General features: G+C 43.8%; 1 protein-coding gene across 1 annotated transcript in view; it reads right to left on the minus strand.

Moving 5' to 3' along the window:
* LOC115141758 (BCAS3 microtubule associated cell migration factor-like) overlaps positions 1–25,151 on the minus strand; it is a 355,332-nt gene that overhangs the window by 324,186 nt on the left and 5,995 nt on the right. Inside the window, 5 exon segments of the mRNA XM_065000321.1 lie at positions 3,621–3,693; positions 6,785–6,866; positions 22,365–22,471; positions 24,512–24,587; positions 24,827–24,881. Of these exon segments, the coding sequence (XP_064856393.1) occupies positions 3,621–3,693; positions 6,785–6,866; positions 22,365–22,471; positions 24,512–24,587; positions 24,827–24,881 (393 nt within the window).

The following is a 25,151-nucleotide window of genomic DNA, read 5'->3' on the forward strand; positions in this document are numbered from 1 at the left end:
CGTCGTCCGGGTTAGGGGAGGGTTTGGCCGGGGGTGCATTACTTGGCTCACCGCGCTCTAGCGACTCCTTGTGGCAGGCTGGGTGCCTGAAGGCTGACGAGGTCATCACTTGAACGGTGTTTCCTCCGACACATTGGTGCAGCTGGCTTCCGGGTTAAGCGGGTGGGTGTTAAGAAGCGCGGTTTGGCGGGTCATGTTTCAGAGAACGCATGACTCGACCTTTGCCTCCTGAGCCCATTGGGGAGGTGCAGCGATGAGACAAGATCGAAATTGAGGAGAAAAATGTGGTAAAATACAAAGTATATATATATATCACACAGTTGAAGTCGGAAGTTTACATACACCTTAGCCAAATACATTTAAACTCAGTTTCACAATTCATGACACTGAATCCTAGTAAAAATTCCCTGTCTTAGGTCAGTCAGGATCACCACTATATTTTAAGAATGTGAAATGTCAGAATAATAGTAGAGAATGATTTATTTCAGCTTTTATTTCTTTCATCACATTCCCAGTGGGTCAGAAGTTTACATACACTCAATTAGTATTTGGTAGCATTGCCATTAAAAATGGTTTAACTTGGGTCAAACGTTTCGGGTAGCCTTCCACAAGGTTCCCACAATACGTTGGGCGAATTTTGTCCCATTCCTCCTGACAGAGCTGGTGTAACTGAGTCAGGCTTGTAGCCCTCCTTGCTCGCACAGGCTTTTTCAGTTCCGCCCACAAATTTTCTATGGGATTGAGGTCAGGGCTTTGTGATGGCCACTCCAATACCTTGACTTTGTTGTCCTTAAGCCATTTTGCAACAACTTTGGAAGTATGCTTGGTGTCATTGTCCATTTGGAAGACCCATTGGCGACCAAGCATTAACTTCCTGACTAATGTCTTGACTAATGTCTTGACTAATGAGATGTGGCTTCAATATATCCACATAATTGTCCCGCCTCATGATGCCATCTATTTTGTGAAGTGCACCAGTCTCTCCTGCAGCAAAGCACCCACACAACATGATATTACCACCGCCGTGCTTCATGGTTGGGATGGTGTTCTTCGGCTTGCAAGCCTCCCCTTTTTCCTCCAAACATAACGATAGTCATTATGGCCAAACAGATTGATTTTTGTTTCATCAGACCACAGGACATTTCTCCAAAAAGTATGATCTTTGTCCCCATGTGCAGTTGCAAACCGAAGTATTGCTTTTTTATGGCGGTTTTGGAGCAGTGGCTTCTTCCTTGCTGAGCGGCCTTTCAGGTTATGTCGATATAGGACTCGTTTTACTGTGGATATACACACTTTTATACCGGTTTCCTCCAGCATCTTTACACGGTCCTTTGCTGTTTTTCTGGGATTGATTTGCATTTTTCGCACCAAAGTACGTTCAGACAGAACGCGTCTCCTTCCTGAGCGTTATGACGGCTGCGTGGTCCCATGGTGTTTATACTTGCGTACTATTGTTTGTACAGATGAACGTGGTACCTTCAGGCGTTTGGAAATTGCACCCAAGGATGAACCAGACTTGTGGAGGTCTACACATTTTTTTCTGAGGTCTTGGCTGATTTCTGTTGATTTTCCAATGATGTCAAGCAAAGAGGCACCGAGTTTGAAGGTAGGATTTGAAATACATCTACGTGTACACCTCCAATTGACTCATTATGTCAATTAGCCTATCTGAAGCTTCTAACCGCCATCGATAAGAAACATTACTGTGCAGCCGTATTCATTGATCTGGCCAAGGCTTTCGACTCTGTCAACCACCGCATCCTCATCGGCAGACTCGACAGCCGTGGTTTCTCAAATGATTGCCTCGCCTGGTTCACCAACTACTTCTCTGATAGAGTTCAGTGTGTCAAATCGGAGGGTCTGCTGTCCGGACCTCTGGCAGTCTCTATGGGGGTGCCACAGGGTTCAATTCTTGGACCGACTCTCTTCTCTGTATACATCAATGAGGTCGCTCTTGCTGCTGGTGAGTCTCTGATCCACCTCTACGCAGACGACACCATTCTGTATACTTCCGGCCCTTCTTTGGACACTGTGTTAACAACCCTCCAGGAAAGCTTCAATGCCATACAACTCTCCTTCCGTGGCCTCCAATTGCTCTTAAATACAAGTAAAACTAAATGCACCTACCCGCCTGTCCAACATCACTACTCTGGACGGCTCTGACTTAGAATACGTGGACAACTACAAATACTTAGGTGTCTGGTTAGACTGTAAACTCTCCTTCCAGACCCATATCAAACATCTCCAATCCAAAGTTAAATCTAGAATTGGCTTCCTATTTCGCAACAAAGCATCCTTCACTCATGCTGCCAAACATACCCTTGTAAAATTGACCATCCTACCAATCCTCGACTTTGGCGATGTCATTTACAAAATAGCCTCCAATACCCTACTCAACAAATTGGATGCAGTCTATCACAGTGCAATCCATTTTGTCACCAAAGCCCCTTATACTACCCACCATTGCGACCTGTACGCTCTCGTTGGCTGGCCCTCGCTTCATACTCGTCGCCAAACCCACTGGCTCCATGTCATCTACAAGACCCTGCTAGGTAAAGTCCCCCCTTATCTCAGCTCGCTGGTCACCATAGCATCTCCCACCTGTAGCACACGCTCCAGCAGGTATATCTCTCTAGTCACCCCCAAAACAAATTCTTTCTTTGGCCGCCTCTCCTTCCAGTTCTCTGCTGCCAATGACTGGAACGAACTACAAAAATCTCTTAAATTGGAAACACTTATCTCCCTCACTAGCTTTAAGCACCAACTGTCAGAGCATCTTACAGATTACTGCACCTGTACATAGCCCACCTATAATTTAGCCCAAACAACTACCTCTTTCCCAACTGTATTTAATTAATTTATTTATTTTGCTCCTTTGCACCCCATTATTTTTATTTCTACTTTGCACATTCTTCCATTGCAAAACTACCATTCCAGTGTTTTACTTGCTATATTGTATTTACTTTGCCACCATGGCCTTTTTTGCCTTTACCTCCCTTCTCACCTAATTTGCTCACATTGTATATAGACTTGTTTTTTTTACTGTATTATTGACTGTATGTTTGTTTTACTCCATGTGTAACTCTGTGTCGTTGTATGTGTCGAACTGCTTTGCTTTATCTTGGCCAGGTCGCAATTGTAAATGAGAACTTGTTCTCAACTTGCTTACCTGGTTAAATAAAGGTGAAATAAATAAATTAAAATAAATGGCATCATTTTCTGGGATTTTCCAAGCTGTTTAGAGGCACAGTCAACTTAGTGTATGTAAACTTCTGACCCACTGGAATTAGTGAATCAAAATGAATGATAAGTGAAATAATCTGTCTGTAAACAATTGTTGGAAAATTACTTGTCATGCACAAAGTAGATGTCCTCACCGACTTGCCAAAACTATAGTTTGTTAACAAGTCATTTGTGGAGTGGTTGAAAAATGAGTTTTAATGACTCCAACCTAAGTGTATGTAAACTTCTGAATTCAACTGTATATATACCCACACACTTTTGTGGATTCAGTCAAGTCAGTCGCTGATATCAGACACCACCTTCCAAACTGCATCTCCCAGCATAACCCATCCCATATCCCAGGAAGCGATGTGATGAGGGATGTGTACTGTACTCACCCCAAGGACCCAGTGCTCTTGCACACCCCCAGGAGAGGCCTCTTGTCCGCAAAACCATCAATCATCAGCGGACCTAGGAGGAGAAGAGAGAAGGATGATGAGGGACTGACCGAGAGCAGTGAAACAACTGACCAACACAAAGAGGAACATTCATCATTAGGGGGCCCTATGCATGCGAGACAGGCCTGTTGTGTAGTGGGCCCGGCCCAGCCTGCCAGAGCCACTCACTCCACTTAACCAAAACTACCGCAGCAGGATGCGTGTTGATTACATTACAACAGCAGCTCTGTAATCAAGTTATACCCCAAAAAACTCTGGAAGAGGAAATGGAGACAAAATAGAAAATAGAACAAGAGAGACCCTCTCATTCCTGTCAACTTGGGAGGACTCATCCCCACCAACCACAAAATAATGCCCAGGTTCACATAAAGACCTATGGGGATCAAATATATTAACATACCAGCATGGAAGACATTAAGAGGAGAGAGACAGAGGACCAGAAATAGCACTCTGCGCAACATGTTGAACTCAAACCATCTTTCCCCTCGGTATGGAGGAGAGGAACAAGAGGGGGGAGAACGCCTTCAAAGCTGAGGAGGGTTTTGTCTCCCTCTGTGTTGAATTATTTTGGTTTTGGAGGGGAAATTACAGTATGGTAAAAGCCAAGTGGGCATATTTAGATTCAGTCAAAAATGGCACCCTATTCCCTACATTGAGCACTACTTTTGACCAGGTCCCATAGGGCTCTGGCCAAAGTAGTGCACTATGTAGGGACTAGAGTGCCATTTGGGACACAATATATAGGGCGGAGGAGAAAACATGTTGCATTAAGTCTGCAGAGCCCATATTTCCCTTAATTGTCACATTCTTAAAGATGGTGTTGGGAGGGATGGAGTAGAGGGATGCGGTGTGTGTGTGTGCGTGTAGTGGGAGTCCAGATTGAAGAAGATGTTAGGCCTGTGGAGGGGAGTAATTTAGCCCTGACAGTAATCACTGTGAGTTCCTGTGGTGTGACCGTGCCGTGTGGGAGAGCCAACATGCCGTCCTCAAACCCCTAACACTCCCAAACACAGCCTTTCTTCTGCACTCATATTTCTGTCATCAAACATCACAACGGGTCACCATATTGAGCTGTAGGCAAATATGATTACCCCGAAAGACCAAAGGGTTTCATTTGAACAATGCATTTAGGAAAATAAACAGTTTCTGTAAATACAGTCAGGAGAAAAAGATCTAAGATCTCATTACTAGTGTTGACTACGCTTTGATTATGAGTGGACTGTCATTTCAGAGATATAGTTTAGCTCATTCAACATACAAATTCGACAATTGTATGTTTGAGCGTTGACTGTGTGCGCATCTACATTTGCCCATTCGACATTCGTATGTTTGAGTGTTGAGTGCGTGTTTATCTCATTTATAGAGAAAGGCAAGTCTAAAGTTAACATGTTTGCTGTTATAAATTATAGAATTTCCAGAGCTGTTTCAGTAATTAGGGCTTTAATATGGAGGCTGGGCCTCTGGGTCATAGGAGTTCAGGTCCAGCACAGAGGACCAAAAAACACAATACTATTACTGATCCACTCTACTGTTCAAGAGATCAACAAAGGACTCATACATATTAGGATCACTTGTCATCAATGCTCATCTATTGTATTGTGAATCATTTTGGTAGGCGTATGTATGGTCTATACCAGAGGACGGAAGAAAACAGCAGAAGTTACAAACTCTGGGATACTGAACTGATAAACAAAACGCTCTCTTCGGAAAACTGCAACTTCCGCCTCTAATCCCGGAAGGGTCCTTTTGCCTTTTTTGAACCGACACCTATTTTCAGGACTTTCCAAACCCGCCCACCCAGGATCCAGACTAAAACAATTGGTCTTTTAACAGCTCACCACAGAGCAACACTGTTTGCGCCCGGCTGGGTATAACAGATTGCAATCAGTGTCTCTCTCTCCCCCGCTAGTACAATTCATTTTTATTTTAGCGGTCAGAGAATCACTCCTCTCATGTGTTGGGTATCTGCTGCTTCTTATTACTGTCTGTGGCTTTCATCCCCGTCCAGGGCCCTTTCAATGCTGTCATTGTGCATTGTTGAAATCTGCCAAAGGACCGGAACACAGAGCAAGAACAAAAAGCTGATTTTCTCACCAAAACGCCACATGCTAGAGTTTTGTGCTTTTCACTTCATTTCTGAATTATACCTGCAGTGACAGAAAATTCTAACTTCATGCCTGGAGAATAACTCATTGGCGGAACGAGGGAAATCAAATTGTGTACCGGCTTTAGAGGATGTGAACGCTTATGCTTCTATATTAGATAAAACTGTGTCTGTCTGTGAGAGCGGTCCATAGGCAACCTTGAGGTGATATTTCCCCTCTGCTTTCCTTTTGAAGTCTCTGGTTGAACATGATTAGATCAAAACCTTGGACATGTTTTTCCCTGGCCTGCTTCTCTTCCATACCTAACCTTTAGAAATGCTATTACCCCTGTAATACAATGCGGCCAATGAGTTACTTGTGCGAGAAATGCTGGTGGGGGGGGGGGGGGGGCTCTGGCACTTCATTCTGAGCCAGCTGAGGCCAACCGTAATCATTCTTACAGGACTGCCTTTAATATTAGCATAGGAACAGGAAGAGAGGGGCTCCTGACTATTGACAAACCGGGTAGTCTTTAATTAATGCATGGTATATCACTGCAAACAAACAGCATAAATTGTGACACACTTAACTTCGTTTCAAGAGCGGTCCTTGAGCGCTGGCGAGAACAGATTTGAGTTTAAGCGATTACATTTTTTACGGAGGAGGAGAGATTCATGGCCGTGTTGAAACCCACATCAGAGGAAAAACAAGACCAGTATCCTTCAAAACGCATCAATTCAACTGCAGAGCGTTTTTCTTCCACTTTGCAGATTGGGTGGACAAATATTGTCTAACGTGGATAGACAGAAGGTTCATGTGGCATGACAACCTGAAAACAGCTGAGCTTTTCTGCTGATTTCTAGAACGACAGCATCTTGGGGACTTGAGTCGCTGGGAACGACGTCGCTTACAATGTGCATCACATTCAAAGACAGTCCGATGTGAACCCGTAGAACGACATAAAAACCAAATGTTAGGGTACACCAAAAAGACGGCAGAGGTAAGCAGGTAGATACTCACTGATATGGGGCGCCGGGAGGATGTGGGCAGCTCTCACAGGTCCGTGGCGCACAGAGAAAAGCTCCTGGGCCTCCCCACCCAGCTACAACAGAGAGGGAAAAAAAGAATAGAGCAAGTTCAACAACAATATAACAAGTAAATGTAACAAGTCAAAAGCTTTGAGACTATATTACAGTGGCTGTTCAGCTTTTTCTCCCGGCCTTCTGATATACATGCATTCAATGAACGCTCAGTCTAAAACCATTCATTTACTCTGATTGCTTTTAAATAAAGGAAAGGAAATTTAACAAATGTATATATATTTTTTAAAGGCTTTAGTTGGTGTGCAAAAGACGACATTGTTATTTTACTGTGGTTGCGGTGTTGTTTCGTCAAAGACACTTGGACAAGCGAACACCAGCTGAACAGAGGGAATAGAGCTCGGCAGGGGGGAAGCCCGCCTATACAATGTTAGGGGAAACACTTGATAAGAAACGGTTAACAGTTGGCCATAGTCAGCAGGGCTGGAGTTGTTCTTTCTGATGATACTAAACTCCATGCGCTCGGTGGGGTGACCACTAGTTAAGAGAGATAGTCACTCCGATAATCAATACGGCCATACTTCCAATTAAGCCTCAGTGTCCTGAGGAGCCAAGTCAGCTCCACATACCTACAGTACTGATATAAATGCTACACAACCACAAACTTACAGCTCCGGTTTGGATGGAGGCTAAAGGGTTAAGAAGTCGGCAGCAGGGCAAAGTCAAAAGACAATGTGGGGGCCCCTGACCGGAACAAAGAGAGATTTGTTCACACTGTAAGCAAAATAATCTATTCCAACTGCGTGGAAAGGGGCTTGTCGAGGAGGGGGGGCTGAAGTGCCAGCCAAAAGTGCCAGCCAAACCGCACATTAATAGCCACCAAGAAAGGTCCCCAAAGCATTGCGATGCAAACAAGCTGCCTACTCTTCCTGTGACCGAGCCAACAGAACAGAACGGGCTGCAGAGTCTGATAACCAGTCAGTCAGCTCAGCTGATGTCTTTCAAAAGAGCTATGATGACTGACATCTAAAATGCTTTAAACAGAACTGAGATCAAACATAGCCCAACATATAGTAACTCAAGAATAATAGGTTAGAAGATAGATACTGTTCTGGAAATAGTGTTGACACATTGACATTTTGAACATGTCCGCCACATCTGCTGTGTAGGCCTATATCCCGTCGTTCTGGGACCCTACAGTATCTATAGCTGGAGGACAGCTATATATTTGAGGTTATTGTAGGTTGCTTCCCATCTTTACTTATGTGTCAGATGCAAGGAGAACGGATGGAATGGAAATAAATCTGGTAGCTGTGTCCCTGCTCTATGCCACGGAGATGCAAGGAGAACTGTTAATGGAAATAAATCTGGTAGCTGTGTCCCTGCTCTATGCCACGGAGATGCAAGGAGAACTGTTAATGGAAATAAATCTGGTAGCTGTGTCTCTATGCCACGGAGATGCAAGGAGAACTGTTAATGGAAATAAATCTGGTAGCTGTGTCCCTGCTCTATGCCACGGAGATGCAAGGAGAACTGTTAATGGAAATAAATCTGGTAGCTGTGTCCCTGCTCTATGCCACGGAGATGCAAGGGAGATGCAAGGAGAACTGTTAGATGCAAGGAGAACTGTTAAATAAATCTGGTAGCTGTGTCCCTGTGCCACGGAGATGCAAGGAGAACTGTTAATGGAAATAAATCTGGTAGCTGTGTCCCTGCTCTATGCCACGGAGATGCAAGGAGAACTGTTAATGGAAATAAATCTGGTAGCTGTGTCCCTGCTCTATGCCACGGAGATGCAAGGAGAACTGTTAATGGAAATAAAACTGTTAATGCAAGGAAACTGTTAATGGAAATAAATCTGGTAGCTGTGTCCCTGCTCTATGCCACGGAGATGCAAGGAGAACTGTTAATGGAAATAAATCTGGTAGCTGTGTCTCTATGCCACGGAGATGCAAGGAGAACTGTTAATGGAAATAAATCTGGTAGCTGTGTCCCTGCTCTATGCCACGGAGATGCAAGGAGAACTGTTAATGGAAATAAATCTGGTAGCTGTGTCCCTGCTCTATGCCACGGAGATGCAAGGAGAACTGTTAATGGAAATAAATCTGGTAGCTGTGTCTCTATGCCACGGAGATGCAAGGAGAACTGTTAATGGAAATAAATCTGGTAGCTGTGTCCCTGCTCTATGCCACGGAGATGCAAGGAGAACTGTTAATGGAAATAAATCTGGTAGCTGTGTCTCTATGCCACGGAGATGCAAGGAGAACTGTTAATGGAAATAAATCTGGTAGCTGTGTCTCTATGCCACGGAGATGCAAGGAGAACTGTTAATGGAAATAAATCTGGTAGCTGTGTCCCTGCTCTATGCCACGGAGATGCAAGGAGAACTGTTAATGGAAATAAATCTGGTAGCTGTGTCCCTGCTCTATGCCAATGGAGATGCAAGGAGAACTGTTAATGGAAATAAATCTGGTAGCTGTGTCTCTATGCCACGGAGATGCAAGGAGAACTGTTAATGGAAATAAATCTGGTAGCTGTGTCCCTGCTCTATGCCACGGAGATGCAAGGAGAACTGTTAATGGAAATAAATCTAGCTGTGTCTCTATGCCACGGAGATGCAAGGAGAACTGTTAATGGAAATAAATCTGGTAGCTGTGTCTCTATGCCACGGAGATGCAAGGAGAACTGTTAATGGAAATAAATCTGGTAGCTGTGTCCCTGCTCTATGCCACGGAGATGCAAGGAGAACTGTTAATGGAAATAAATCTGGTAGCTGTGTCCCTGCTCTATGCCACGGAGATGCAAGGAGAACTGTTAATGGAAATAAATCTGGTAGCTGTGTCTCTATGCCACGGAGATGCAAGGAGAACTGTTAATGGAAATAAATCTGGTAGCTGTGTCCCTGCTCTATGCCACGGAGATGCAAGGAGAACTGTTAATGGAAATAAATCTGGTAGCTGTGTCCCTGCTCTATGCCACGGAGATGCAAGGAGAACTGTTAATGGAAATAAATCTGGTAGCTGTGTCCCTGCTCTATGCCACGGAGATGCAAGGAGAACTGTTAATGGAAATAAATCTGGTAGCTGTGTCTCTATGCCACGGAGATGCAAGGAGAACTGTTAATGGAAATAAATCTGGTAGCTGTGTCCCTGCTCTATGCCACGGAGATGCAAGGAGAACTGTTAATGGAAATAAATCTGGTAGCTGTGTCCCTGCTCTATGCCACGGAGATGCAAGGAGAACTGTTAATGGAAATAAATCTGGTAGCTGTGTCCCTGCTCTATGCCACGGAGATGCAAGGAGAACTGTTAATGGAAATAAATCTGGTAGCTGTGTCCCTCTCTATGCCACGGAGATGCAAGGAGAACTGTTAATGGAAATAAATCTGAGATGCAAGGAGAACTGTTAATGGAAATAAATCTGGTAGCTGTGTCCCTGCTCTATGCCACGGAGATGCAAGGAGAACCCTGCTCTATGCCACGGAGATGCAAGGAGAACTGTTAATGGAAATAAATCTGGTAGCTGTGTCCCTGCTCTATGCCACGGAGATGCAAGGAGAACTGTTAATGGAAATAAATCTGGTAGCTGTGTCTCTATGCCACGGAGATGCAAGGAGAACTGTTAATGGAAATAAATCTGGTAGCTGTGTCCCTGCTCTATGCCACGGAGATGCAAGGAGAACTGTTAATGGAAATAAATCTGGTAGCTGTGTCCCTGCTCTATGCCACGGAGATGCAAGGAGAACTGTTAATGGAAATAAATCTGGTAGCTGTGTCCCTCTATGCCACGGAGATGCAAGGAGAACTGTTAATGGAAATAAATCTGGTAGCTGTGTCCCTGCTCTATGCCACGGAGATGCAAGGAGAACTGTTAATGGAAATAAATCTGGTAGCTGTGTGCAAGGAGAACTGTTAATGGAAATAAATCTGCTCTCTATGCCACGGAGATGCAAGGAGAACTGTTAATGGAAATAAATCTGGTAGCTGTGTCCCTGCTCTATGCCACGGAGATGCAAGGAGAACTGTTAATGGAAATAAATCTGGTAGCTGTGTCCCTGCTCTATGCCACGGAGATGCAAGGAGAACTGTTAATGGAAATAAATCTGGTAGCTGTGTCCCTGCTCTATGCCACGGAGATGCAAGGAGAACTGTTAATGGAAATAAATCTGGTAGCTGTGTCCCTGCTCTATGCCACGGAGATGCAAGGAGAACTGTTAATGGAAATAAATCTGGTAGCTGTGTTCCCTGCTCTATGCCACGGAGATGCAAGGAGAACTGTTAATGGAAATAAATCTGGTAGCTGTGTCCCTGCTCTATGCCACGGAGATGCAAGGAGAACTGTTAATGGAAATAAATGGTAGCTGTGTCCCTGCTCTATGCCACGGAGATGCAAGGAGAACTGTTAATGGAAATAAAGTAGCTGTGTCCCTGCCACGGAGATGCAAGGAGAACTGTTAATGGAAATAAATCTGGTAGCTGTGTCCCTGCTCTATGCCACGGAGATGCAAGGAGAACTGTTAATGGAAATAAATCTGGTAGCTGTGTCCCTGCTCTATGCCACGGAGATGCAAGGAGAACTGTTAATGGGAAATAAATCTGCCACGGAGATGCAAGGAGAACTGTTGTGTCTCTATGCCACGGAGATGCAAGGAGAACTGTTAATGGAAATAAATCTGGTAGCTGTGTCCCTGCTCTATGCCACGGAGATGCAAGGAGAACTGTTAATGGAAATAAATCTGGTAGCTGTGTCCCTGCTCTATGCCACGGAGATGCAAGGAGAACTGTTAATGGAAATAAATCTGGTAGCTGTGTCCCTGCTCTATGCCACGGAGATGCAAGGAGAACTGTTAATGGAAATAAATCTGGTAGCTGTGTCCCTGCTCTATGCCACGGAGATGCAAGGAGAACTGTTAATGGAAATAAATCTGGTAGCTGTGTCCCTGCTCTATGCCACGGAGATGCAAGGAGAACTGTTAATGGAAATAAATCTGGTAGCTGTGTCTCTATGCCACGGAGATGCAAGGAGAACTGTTAATGGAAATAAATCTGGTAGCTGTGTCTCTATGCCACGGAGATGCAAGGAGAACTGTTAATGGAAATAAATCTGGTAGCTGTGTCCCTGCTCTATGCCACGGAGATGCAAGGAGAACTGTTAATGGAAATAAATCTGGTAGCTGTGTCCCTGCTCTATGCCACGGAGATGCAAGGAGAACTGTTAATGGAAATAAATCTGGTAGCTGTGTCCCTGCTCTATGCCACGGAGATGCAAGGAGAACTGTTAATGGAAATAAATCTGGTAGCTGTGTCCCTGCTCTATGCCACGGAGATGCAAGGAGAACTGTTAATGGAAATAAATCTGGTAGCTGTGTCCCTGCTCTATGCCACGGAGATGCAAGGAGAACTGTTAATGGAAATAAATCTGGTAGCTGTGTCCCTGCTCTATGCCACGGAGATGCAAGGAGAACTGTTAATGGAAATAAATCTGGTAGCTGTGTCCCTGCTCTATGCCACGGAGATGCAAGGAGAACTGTTAATGGAAATAAATCTGGTAGCTGTGTCCCTGCTCTATGCCACGGAGATGCAAGGAGAACTGTTAATGGAAATAAATCTGGTAGCTGTGTGCTCTATGCCACGGAGATGCAAGGAGAACTGTTAATGGAAATAAATCTGGTAGCTGTGTCTCTATGCCACGGAGATGCAAGGAGAACTGTTAATGGAAATAAATCTGTAGTAGCTGTGATGCAAGGAGAACTGTTAATGGAAATAAATCTGGTAGCTCTATGCCACGGAGATGCAAGGAGAACTGTTAATGGAAATAAATCTGGTAGCTGTGATGCAAGGAGAACTGTTAATGGAAATAAATCTGGTAGCTGTCTCTATGCCACGGAGATGCAAGGAGAACTGTTAATGGAAATAACTGTTGCCACGGAGATGCAAGGAGAACTGTTAATGGAAATAAATCTGGTAGCTGTGTCCCTGCTCTATGCCACGGAGATGCAAGGAGAACTGTTAATGGAAATAAATCTGGTAGCTGTGTCCCTGCTCTATGCCACGGAGATGCAAGGAGAACTGTTAATGGAAATAAATCTGGTAGCTGTGTCCCTGCTCTATGCCACGGAGATGCAAGGAGAACTGTTAATGGAAATAAATCTGGTAGCTGTGTCTCTATGCCACGGAGATGCAAGGAGAACTGTTAATGGAAATAAATCTGGTAGCTGTGTCTCTATGCCACGGAGATGCAAGGAGAACTGTTAATGGAAATAAATCTGGTAGCTGTGTCCCTGCTCTATGCCACGGAGATGCAAGGAGAACTGTTAATGGAAATAAATCTGGTAGCTGTGTCCCTGCTCTATGCCACGGAGATGCAAGGAGAACTGTGGAAATAAATCTGGTAGCTGTGTCCCTGCCACGGAGATCTATGCTGGTAGCTGTGTCTCTATGGAGATGCAAGGAGAACTGTTAATGGAAATAAATCTGGTAGCTGTGTCTCTATGCCACGGAGATGCAAGGAGAACTGTTAATGGAAATAAATCTGGTAGCTGTGTCCCTGCTCTATGCCACGGAGATGCAAGGAGAACTGTTAATGGAAATAAATCTGGTAGCTGTGTCCCTGCTCTATGCCACGGAGATGCAAGGAGAACTGTTAATGGAAATAAATCTGGTAGCTGTGTCCCTGCTCTATGCCACGGAGATGCAAGGAGAACTGTTAATGGAAATAAATCTGGTAGCTGTGTCCCTGCTCTATGCCACGGAGATGCAAGGAGAACTGTTAATGGAAATAAATCTGGTAGCTGTGTCTCTATGCCACGGAGATGCAAGGAGAACTGTTAATGGAAATAAATCTGGTAGCTGTGTCCCTGCTCTATGCCACGTAGATGCAAGGAGAACTGTGAAATAAATCTGGTAGCTGTGTGCTCTATGCCACGGAGATGCAAGGAGAACTGTTAATGGAAATAAATCTGGTAGCTGTGTCCCTGCTCTATGCCACGGAGATGCAAGGAGAACTGTTAATGGAAATAAATCTGGTAGCTGTGTCCCTGCTCTATGCCACGGAGATGCAAGGAGAACTGTTAATGGAAATAAATCTGGTAGCTGTGTCCCTGCTCTATGCCACGGAGATGCAAGGAGAACTGTTAATGGAAATAAATCTGGTAGCTGTGTCCCTGCTCTATGCCACGGAGATGCAAGGAGAACTGTTAATGGAAATAAATCTGGTAGCTGTGTGCCCGGAGATGCAAGGAGAACTCTGGTAGCTGTGTCCCTGCTCTATGCCACGGAGATGCAAGGAGAACTGTTAATGGAAATAAATCTGGTAGCTGTGTCCCTGCTCTATGCCACGGAGATGCAAGGAGAACTGTTAATGGAAATAAATCTGGTAGCTGTGTCCCTGCTCTATGCCACGGAGATGCAAGGAGAACTGTTAATGGAAATAAATCTGGTAGCTGTGTCTCTATGCCACGGAGATGCAAGGAGAACTGTTAATGGAAATAAATCTGGTAGCTGTGTCCCTGCTCTATGCCACGGAGATGCAAGGAGAACTGTTAATGGAAATAAATCTGGTAGCTGTGTCTCTATGCCACGGAGATGCAAGGAGAACTGTTAATGGAAATAAATCTGGTAGCTGTGTCCCTGCTCTATGCCACGGAGATGCAAGGAGAACTGTTAATGGAAATAAATCTGGTAGCTGTGTCTCTATGCCACGGAGATGCAAGGAGAACTGTTAATGGAAATAAATCTGGTAGCTGTGTCCCTGCTCTATGCCACGGAGATGCAAGGAGAACTGTTAATGGAAATAAATCTGGTAGCTGTGTCCCTGCTCTGTGCCACGGAGATGCAAGGAGAACTGTTAATGGAAATAAATCTGGTAGCTGTGTCCCTGCTCTATGCCACGGAGATGCAAGGAGAACTGTTAATGGAAATAAAGTAGCTGTGTCTCTATGCCACGGAGATGCAAGAACTGTTAATGGAAATAAATCTGGTAGCTGTGTCCCTGCTCTATGCCACGGAGATGCAAGAACTGTTAATGGAAATAAATCTGGTACTGCGACGGAGATGCAAGGAGAACTGTTAATGGAAATAAATCTGGTAGCTGTGTCTCTATGCCACGGAGATGCAAGGAGAACTGTTAATGGAAATAAATCTGGTAGCTGTGTCCCTGCTCTATGCCACGGAGATGCAAGGAGAACTGTTAATGGAAATAAATCTGGTAGCTGTGTCCCTGCTCTATGCCACGGAGATGCAAGGAGAACTGTTAATGGAAATAAATCTGGTAGCTGTGTCCCTGCTCTATGCCACGGAGATGCAAGGAGAACTGTTAATGGAAATAAATCTGGTAGCTGTGTCCCTGTGCCACGGAGATGCAAGGAGAACTGTTAATGGAAATAAATCTGGTAGCTGTGTCCCTGCTCTATGCCACGTAGATGCAAGGAGAACTGTTAATGGAAATAAATCTGGTAGCTGTGTCCCTGCTCTATGCCACGGAGATGCAAGGAGAACTGTTAATGGAAATAAATCTGGTAGCTGTGTCCCTGCTCTATGCCACGGAGATGCAAGGAGAACTGTTAATGGAAATAAATCTGGTAGCTGTGTCCCTGCTCTATGCCACGGAGATGCAAGGTTATCCCCTGCATTAGGCCCCAGAGAGAGGCTTGTATAGTCAGGTCAGAACACTTGCGTGGTCTGAAGTGGCTCTGACGTGTGTAATGGTGCATTGTTTTAAGCACTAAACCCCATTTTTTTCTTTTTTTTTTTGCAATAAATTAGTGAAATGTGCATTATCACAATACTGCTGCCCTAATCCGCGTGTTTTAAGTAGATAAGCACATCCGAGGATGAACGCTCTTTTTGCAATTAGTAGCCTCTTTTCGAAGTGGTGAATCGGGCCATTGTTTTTATTAAAAGTGCAGCTCGGCCCAGTGACAATCGACAGATTAGACTAGAGCACAGATAGAGGGAATAACTGGGACTATGGTGTGATTCCTATGGCAAATGGAGAATAATGGAATTTGCCGGATTGTGTGTTGTGGAGGGGGTTTGGATAATAATAAGGCGGGCATTGAGCATTACCCCACAGCTCATCCTTGCCTTACACGGCTCTGTGTGACATAACAGCCAGGCATCAACATCTATCTCTGTTCTCCGCCATTACATTGGCCGCCTGCCTACAAAGCAATATGTCAAATTTCTTCTTCGTGTTTAAAAAAAGTGTTTTTCATTTTATTCATTTCATTTGTTGGTCTGGGTGGGATGTTTTCAAATGGAAACTAGTGTGTTGTACACTGTTCTAATCTGTAATACCCCTCAGTTGTGACTCACAATATCTGGGCCATATTCACAAGTGAACATAGACAGGACACACTGCATGACATATTGGTGGGGGATGAATATGATTAGTGAATAATGATGAATACTTTCAAACAAAAATAAAGTGGTTTTGGGATCCTAAAATAACTGCAATTGATTTAAATGTTAGTTTCCATCATGAGGGACACACAACAAGCAAAATGGGACACACACAAAGAGCAACGTCTGGTACTAAGGACACAAGCAGGGGCCATTTTCACTGTTGAGCTACAAAGCAGACTGCAGACCAGCAGTGATAACTTTACACCCTTTTGGAAACCGATGAAGCTCATAGCCAGGCAGCCGGGGGAAAATATCAGTGTATCTGGGACAGTACTCAGGCTAGTTTTAATAATAACAGCACCCACACAGACACCTCTCTTCAAAGCTGGTCATTTCCCCCAACACCTACTCAGTCCAACAACTTGCCCACGCTAGTCTTGGACTTATCTGCCTGGGGCCTGGCAAGCGATACCTTTTCAGTCAAAGATCCCTGGCTATCTAACAGGACAGTAATACACAAACAAACTCCCTCTGTCAGCCCGTGTGTGTGTGTGTGTGTCTATGCAGTCAGTGCCATTACAGAGGGTGTTGGTTTAGCGACTGTCACAAACACTTCACAGCCACTCAAGGTTAGAGACCGAGGAGCTTTCATCACTTAATATGAATCCAGTGAAAAAACTTGTCCCGGAAACATGCCAAAACCACAGAAAAAGAGGGGAAGATGAAGAGGAAAAACACCTTAACAGTGAATCGACCAGTTGGGGTCAATACCAATCCTTGATCAACTGGTTTTGAAAAGGAACTATACCCAACTCAAGATGGTAATAGACTATAAACTCAACAAAAGAAACGTCCCTTTTTCAGGACCCTGTCTGTCAAAGATCATTCGTAAAAATCCAAATAACTTCACAGATCTTCATTGTAAAGGGTTTAAACACTGTTTCCCATGCTTATTCAATGAAAAACAAACAATTAACGAACATGCACCTGTGGAACGGTCGTTAAGACACTAACAGCTTACAAACGATAGACAATTAAGGTCACAGTTATGAAAACTTAGGACATTAAAGAGGCCTTTCTACTGACTCTGAAAAAGACCAAAAGAACGATGCCCAGGGTCCCTGCTCATCTGAGTGAACGTGCCTTAGGCATGCTGCAAGGAGGCATAAGGACTGCAGATGTGGCCAGGGCAATAAATTGCAATGTCCATACTGTGAGATGTCGAAGACAAAGCTACAGGGAGACAGGACGGACAGCTGATCGTCCTCGCAGTGGCAGACCACGTGTAACAACACCTGCCCAGGATCGGTACATCCAAACATCACACCTGCGGGACAGGTACAGGATGGCAACAACAACTGCCCGAGTTACACAAGGAACTGAGAGAGGCTGGACTGAGGTCTTGTAGGCCTGTTGTAAGGCAGGTCCTCACCAGAAATCATCGGCAACAACGTCGCCTATGGGCACAAACCCACAGTCGCTGGACTAGACAGGACTGGCAAAAAGTGCTCTTCACGGTTTTGTCTCACCAGGGGTTCATACAAATACAAATAATTACACATGTTAAGTTTAATGAAAATAAACGCAGATGACAGTGAGAGGACCTTTCTTTTTTTGCTGAGTTTATGTAATGCAGCAGCACATCTGCAGCTGGCTGGCTATGGCCCATCTCTCCTCATTTATTCTGGATGGTACCATGCAGGCAGGCTAGCGTAGCACATCAGTAGCAAGCTGGCTATGGCCCATCTCTCCTCATTTATTCTGGATGGTACCATGTAGGCAGGCTAGCGTAGCACATCAGTAGCAAGCTGGCTATGGCCCATCTCTCCTCATTTATTCTGGATGGTACCATGTAGGCAGGCTAGCGTAGCACATCGGTAGCAAGCTGGCTATGGCCCATCTCTCCTCATTTATTCTGGATGGTACCATGTAGGCAGGCTAGCGTAGCACATCAGTAGCAAGCTGGCTATGGCCCATCTCTCCTCATTTATTCTGGATGGTACCATGTAGGCAGGCTAGCGTAGCACATCAGTAGCAAGCTGGCTATGGCCCATCTCTCCTCATTTATTCTGGATGGTACCATGTAGGCAGGCTAGCGTAGCACATCAGTAGCAAGCTGGCTATGACCCATCTCTCCTCATTTATTCTGGATGGTACCATGCAGGCAGGCTAGCGTAGCACATCAGTAGCAAGCTGGCTATGGCCCATCTCTCCTCATTTATTCTGGATGGTACCATGTAGGCAGGCTAGCGTAGCACATCAGTAGCAAGCTGGCTATGGCCCATCTCTCCTCATTTATTCTGGATGGTACCATGCAGGCAGGCTAGCGTAGCACATCAGTAGCAAGCTGGCTATGGCCCATCTCTCCTCATTTATTCTGGATGGTACCATGTAGGCAGGCTAGCGTAGCACATCAGTAGCAAGCTGGCTATGGCCCATCTCTCCTCATTTATTCTGGATGGTACCATGTAGGCAGGCTAGCGTAGCACATCAGTAGCAAGCTGGCTATGGCCCATCTCTCCTCATTTATTCTGGATGGTACCATGTAGGCAGGCTAGCGTAGCACATCGGTAGCAAGCTGGCTATGGCCCATCTCTCCTCATTTATTCTGGATGGTACCATGTAGGCAGGCTAGCGTAGCACATCGGTAGCAAGCTGGCTATGGCCCATCTCTCCTCATTTATTCTGGATGGTACCATGTAGGCAGGCTAGCGTAGCACATCGGTAGCAAGCTGGCTATGGCCCATCTCTCCTCATTTATTCTGGATGGTACCATGTAGGCAGGCTAGCGTAGCACATCGGTAGCAAGCTGGCTATGGCCCATCTCTCCTCATTTATTCTGGATGGTACCATGTAGGCAGGCTAGCGTAGCACATCGGTAGCAAGCTGGCTATGGCCCATCTCTCCTCATTTATTCTGGATGGTACCATGTAGGCAGGCTAGCGTAGCACATCGGTAGCAAGCTGGCTATGGCCCATCTCTCCTCATTTATTCTGGATGGTACCATGTAGGCAGGCTAGCGTAGCACATCGGTAGCAAGCTGGCTATGGCCCATCTCTCCTCATTTATTCTGGATGGTACCATGTAGGCAGGCTAGCGTAGCACATCGGTAGCAAGCTGGCTATGGCCCATCTCTCCTCATTTATTCTGGATGGTACCATGTAGGCAGGCTAGCGTAGCACATCGGTAGCAAGCTGGCTATGGCCCATCTCTCCTCATTTATTCTGGATGGTACCATGTAGGCAGGCTAGCGTAGCACATCGGTAGCAAGCTGGCTATGGCCCATCTCTCCTCATTTATTCTGGATGGTACCATGTAGGCAGGCTAGCGTAGCACATCGGTAGCAAGCTGGCTATGGCCCATCTCTCCTCATTTATTCTGGATGGTACCATGTAGGCAGGCTAGCGTAGCACATCGGTAGCAAGCTGCCTATAGTCTCTCTCCTCAATTCTCGGAAGAGGTGCGTTAACAACAGACACGTTGTTCATTGTGTGTGTATGTCAGACAGTCTCCTGTGTTAGTGTGCGGAGGGAAAGAGTGTGTCATTTCCCTCGTGGCCTGTGGATGTTTAGAAAGGATTAAGGAATTAGTCTGTTCAGAGCTCATAGGATGTACAGTTGAAGTCAGAAGTTTACATACACTTAGGTTGGAGTCATTAAAACTCGGTTTTCAACCACTCCACAAATTTCTTGTTAACAAACTATAGTTTTGGCAAGTCGGTTAGGACATCTACTTTGTGCATGACACAAGTAATTTTTCCAACAATTGTTCACAGACAGATTATTTCACTTATCATTCACTGTATCACAATTCCAGTGGGTCAGAAGTTTACATACACTAAGTCGACTGTGCCTTTAAACATCTGGAAAATTACAGAAAATTATGCCATGGCTTTACAAGCTTCAGATAGGCTAATTTACATCATTTAAGTCAATTGGAGGTGTACACGTGGACGTATTTCAAGTCATACCTTCAATCTCAGTGCCTCTTTGCTTGACATCGTGGGAAAAATCAAAAGAAATCAGCCAAGACCTCAAATGAACCAAACATGAACCAGGATGAACCAAACACCTGAAGGTACCACGTTCATCTGTACAAACAATAGTACGCAAGTATAAACACCATGGGAAGAAGCAGCCGTCATACCGCTCAGGAAGGAGACGCGTTCTGTCTCCTAGAGAGGAACGCACTTTGGTGCAAAAAGTGCAAATCAATCCCAGAACAGCAAAGGACCTTGTAAAGATGCTGGAGGAAACAGGTACAAATGTATCTATATCCACAGTAAAACGAGTCCTATATCGACATAACCTGAAAGGCCGCTCAGTAAGGAAGAAGCCACTGCTCCAAAACCACCATAACAAAGCCAGACTACGGTTTGCAACTGCACATGGAGACAAAAATTGTACTTTTTAGATAAATGTCCTCTGGTCTGATGAAACAAAACTGGAACTGTTTGGCCATAATGACCATCGTTATGTTCGGAGGAAAAAGGGGGGGCTTGCAAGCCGAAGAACACCATCCCAACCGTGAAGCACGGGGGTGGCAGCATCATGTTGTGGGGATGCTTTGCTGCAGGAGGGACTGGTGTACTTCACAAAATAGATGGCATCATGAGGATGAAAAATTATGTGGATATATTGAAGCAACATCTCAAGACATCAGTTAAACCTTGGTGGGTCTTCCAAATGAACAATGACCCCAAGCATACTTCCAAAGTTGTGGCAAAATGGCTTAAGGACAACCAAGTCAAGGCTACCTAAAACGTTTAACCCAAGTTAAACAATTTAAAGGCAATGCTACCAAATACTAATTGAGTGTATGTAAACTTCTGACCCACTGGGAATGTGATGAAAGAAATAATAGCTGAAATAAATCACTCTCCACTATTATTCTGATATTTCACATTCTTAAAATAAAGTGGTGATCCTAACTGACCTAAGACAGGGAATTTGTACTACTATTAAATGTCAGGAATTGTGAAAAACTGAGTTTAAATGTATTTGGCTAAGGTGTATGTAAACTTCTGACTTAAACTGTATGTTAAGTTTGCATGTTTCTGTGACAGCTTGTACCTGAAACCTGATAGTCCTAAATGGAGGCCGTTGCAGAGTTGCGGGTTATTTGTTAAGTTTTGAGCTGACAAATTCCTCTAATGATTTTCCAAGAGAATTTCTCAATATTCCTGGAAACAAATTTACTGTGGTTGAAAAAATGGTTGTTTCAAAACAGATCTTTCAAATAGCCAATACATTCCCTCCTTGTTGGGCTTTGATATGAACTCTAAAGAATAAAAATCTGGGTAAAAAGAAATTGCAGGAAAAAGTTTAATGCCATTACCACTACTACGTTTCTCAGTAAGTGGTTTCTTACTTTACTTCAATCCATATTCATCATAAATATTTGACCCTGGGATGAGACAGGTCACATCAAAACAAACCACCTTCTAAGAATATCAAATGTCCTCCATCTTGTTGGCTAAGTCTACCTCCTCAGTGACAGGCGAGGAGGAGAGGAGGAAATGAGTGGCCAGTCTCTCACCTCCATGATTTTCCTCACCTTGTGGAGGCCTGTGCATGTATCTACTGCGGAAGTCTGCTCCATGTGGGTGCAAAATAGTGATGTGGGAGGGGGTGATAGTTACATATTGGGATATTATTTTTGACAATATATCATTTTTGACAATATCGCAATATAACTTTTGTGCTAGTTGGCTGTACCTGCACCAAAACTCAAGTATTTAATTTCATAGCCTGTTCTCCATCTTCTTTTTAAAATAGGGAGCTACTTTTTCAACACTTATTTCCATCACGATCAAAACTTGTTGTCTCATGGTTCTCTCTTGTCCCTTTGCAGCAGACATATGGTGAGCAATACGTTTGGAACATCGAAATGCAATAAAAATCACAATACATATCGTAGCGGCACCTAAGTATCGTAATAATTCTGTATCTTGAAGTCCCTGGCAATTCCCAGCCCTAGTGCACACCATTTGTGCAGAAGTTGTCAGGACTTGGAATTGCCTGGAGCGTTTTAAGAAGAGAATAGCTGTAACACCCTGGTATATCCTGACATCTAGTGGGGGACAAGGAGTACTGGAAGTCAGATACGATAACGTCTCTGTGGTCTGTTGTCGTTGTATGAACATCTTTCTATTGACTTCAACACCAGTTGGTTGTGTTACAGGTGGTCTTTATGTTATAGGTGGTCTTTACTCACGGATATGCTCCAGATTTGCATCCCGTCGGCGTAACCAATCATGAGGCAGAGAGGAGGGTCACTGCTGCCACTGTGCATCTCCAGGAACTCTGGGGAGCGGGACGTATCTGATGGACACACAGCAAAACACACAGGGATGTTATACATTTATATACGGGGAAAAAAGAAGAGCTGGCGCACACCCAGAAAAATGTGTTTGTGTGGAGGTGCTGACCTATGGCAAATAAACTATTAAAACTACCAAAATAAGATATTTTTATTATCACCTGTTCATGTGGGAAAGTCTACGTAGGAAAAACGAAAAGACAATTAAAATATCGCATAGCTGAACACCGCAGCTCAATCAGGTGTAAGAACATTGACTACCCAGTAGCAGCTCACTTTGTTGAAGCTAACCATTCCATCTCCTCCCTCAAATACACAGGCACTGAGCATGTTACTCTACCAAGGAGAGGAGGTAACGTCGAGATCCGACAACTACAAAGGGAGGCTTACTGGATATCCTATCCAAAAACATTGACCCCTAGTGGTCTCAATACTGAGTTTGATCTCAGGCACTTCTTATGAACAAGTCTTATAATTGTATATATTTTTTCTACAGCTTATTAGCGTACACCTAATATGTTCCCCCTGTTGATGCTAATATTATGTACAATATTCAATTATGTTTCTATATGATTACAAAAGCCTAATGTATTTAATGTCATAAAAATAATAGTTTAACAGTTTCACTAATTAACTTAATCATTATGACACACCCCTCACTAGCACTAATTGCACTATTTGTCTACATAACCTGGTACAAGTATTTATGACATTACCCTGAAGAAGGCACATGATGCCGAAACGTTGGTAAAAACCCAATAAATTACTGGGAGTTTATATACGGACTGTGCGACTCTATTTTGATAGTTTATACATTTTTATTCAGTCAACTCTGTAGACTGATGAAAACTTATTTTGATTTGAATTGACTAATCCAAACCAGGGCATTTCTGTAGCAGGCTGCATCCCAGAGACCCAGACATCATAACTGTTGTATGTGCCTGTTTTGTGTATGCATCTGTGTCGGTGTCTCTCCCCACAAACATACATTGAGATTACAAAACAGTAGGAACCCCCCCCAGCACCTACAACCATAACCCTTTCAAAAGGCAGACATCTTTCGTCTTGCCCATTCGCCCTCTGAATGGCACGCACACAATCCATGTCTCAATTGTTCCAAGGCTTAAAAATCCTTCTTTTAATCCATCTCCTCCCCTTGATATACACTGACTGAAGTGGATTTAATAAGTGATATCAATAAGGGAGCATAGCTTTCACCTGGTCAGTCTGTAATGGAAAGAGCAGGTGTTCTTAATGTTTTGTATATTCTGTGTATAATCAGTTTATAAAATACATTTTACTGCTATGTTTGTTGCTGCTATCTAAAATGATGAATCCTGGTCCAAAGAAACATGAAAATTTGTCTTTGTCAAGTTCAAAAATATTTTTGAATGAACTGTTTCACATTGTAGAACAATGTTTGGGGTTTAAGTGTTCCAGGGCATTTATTTAAATAATATTCAACCCTAGCTACTTTGAATGTGTGTCAACTCTATGGAACCATTTGCTTTACATTGACCATGCAAAGCAGGAACAGTGAAGTTCTAATTGAGTCCTCTTCAAAGTGGTAGAATGTTTTATAAACACAGCCAATGATGCTGTGTCTAATCAACACATCTGCTGTCAGATTGAGGGAGAGATCTGGTGTGCGCACACACAAACACACGTGCCGCTGAGATACATCAGGCCTGTCACTCAAAGTCCTTACAAGAAATTAACCATCAAATGGTTGACAAACAACGCCTGCCAAAGGAACTATTCATGTGTCACATTTAAACTATTTTCTTCCCAGGCATTGTAAGAAGAGGCTACTTATCAGCATATTTCAGTCCACTCCAAATATTCTAGAACATGTTATTTATTTATATATATATATATATATATATATATATATATATATATGGTTTAACCTAATCTGTAGATTTAAAATACCAGGTAATAATGAGGCAAGATATCACTTGTTATCAAAATGTGTGTGTCCACCTCAAGAGTGAACAAAAGACAGTCGAGGGAGGAAGCTTTGAAACTGTTCTTAGACTTACCATTGAGGTCAGCTTTCTCAAATCTGACCCAAACTATTTTCTCTTTTTCATCAGTTGGGGGTGCACCTGTGTATGCCTTGAATAGACAAAATTAAATCAGATGAAAGTATTACTGAGTCTGTTCATGTCATAGAATTAAATCTAGGAACTTCAATAGGATCTCTGTGGATAATGTGTGATTTAGTTAATAATATAGCTATAAAAATACCATTGACAGCCTGAGTAAACTAGTCAATCTGGTTAATGGTAACATGTAAATGTAATATACATTGATGTTACTGGAGAAAAGACGACAATCAATTAAAACAGTCTTACCTGAGGGACCACATCTTGGAGGAAGGTCACAACACTCTCCATATACGACTGCTCACTGTAATAACATAAGAGTATTACCTTGCTGAATGTGTACAGTACCAGTCAAAAGACTGGACACACTGACTGCACTTGAAGAAATGCTCAAAGTTCTTGAAACGTTCCACATGGACTGACCTTCATGTCTTAAAGTCATGATGGATTGTCATTTATCTTTGCTTATTTGAGCTGCTCTTGCCATAATTTAGACTTGGTCTTTCACCAAATAAAGATAGCTTCTGTATTAGAGGTCGACCGATTATGATTTTTCAACGCTGATACCGATTAA

The sequence above is a fragment of the Oncorhynchus nerka genome, linkage group LG14, assembly GCF_034236695.1.
Source record: "Oncorhynchus nerka isolate Pitt River linkage group LG14, Oner_Uvic_2.0, whole genome shotgun sequence".
Classification (NCBI taxonomy): Eukaryota; Metazoa; Chordata; class Actinopteri; order Salmoniformes; family Salmonidae; genus Oncorhynchus; species Oncorhynchus nerka.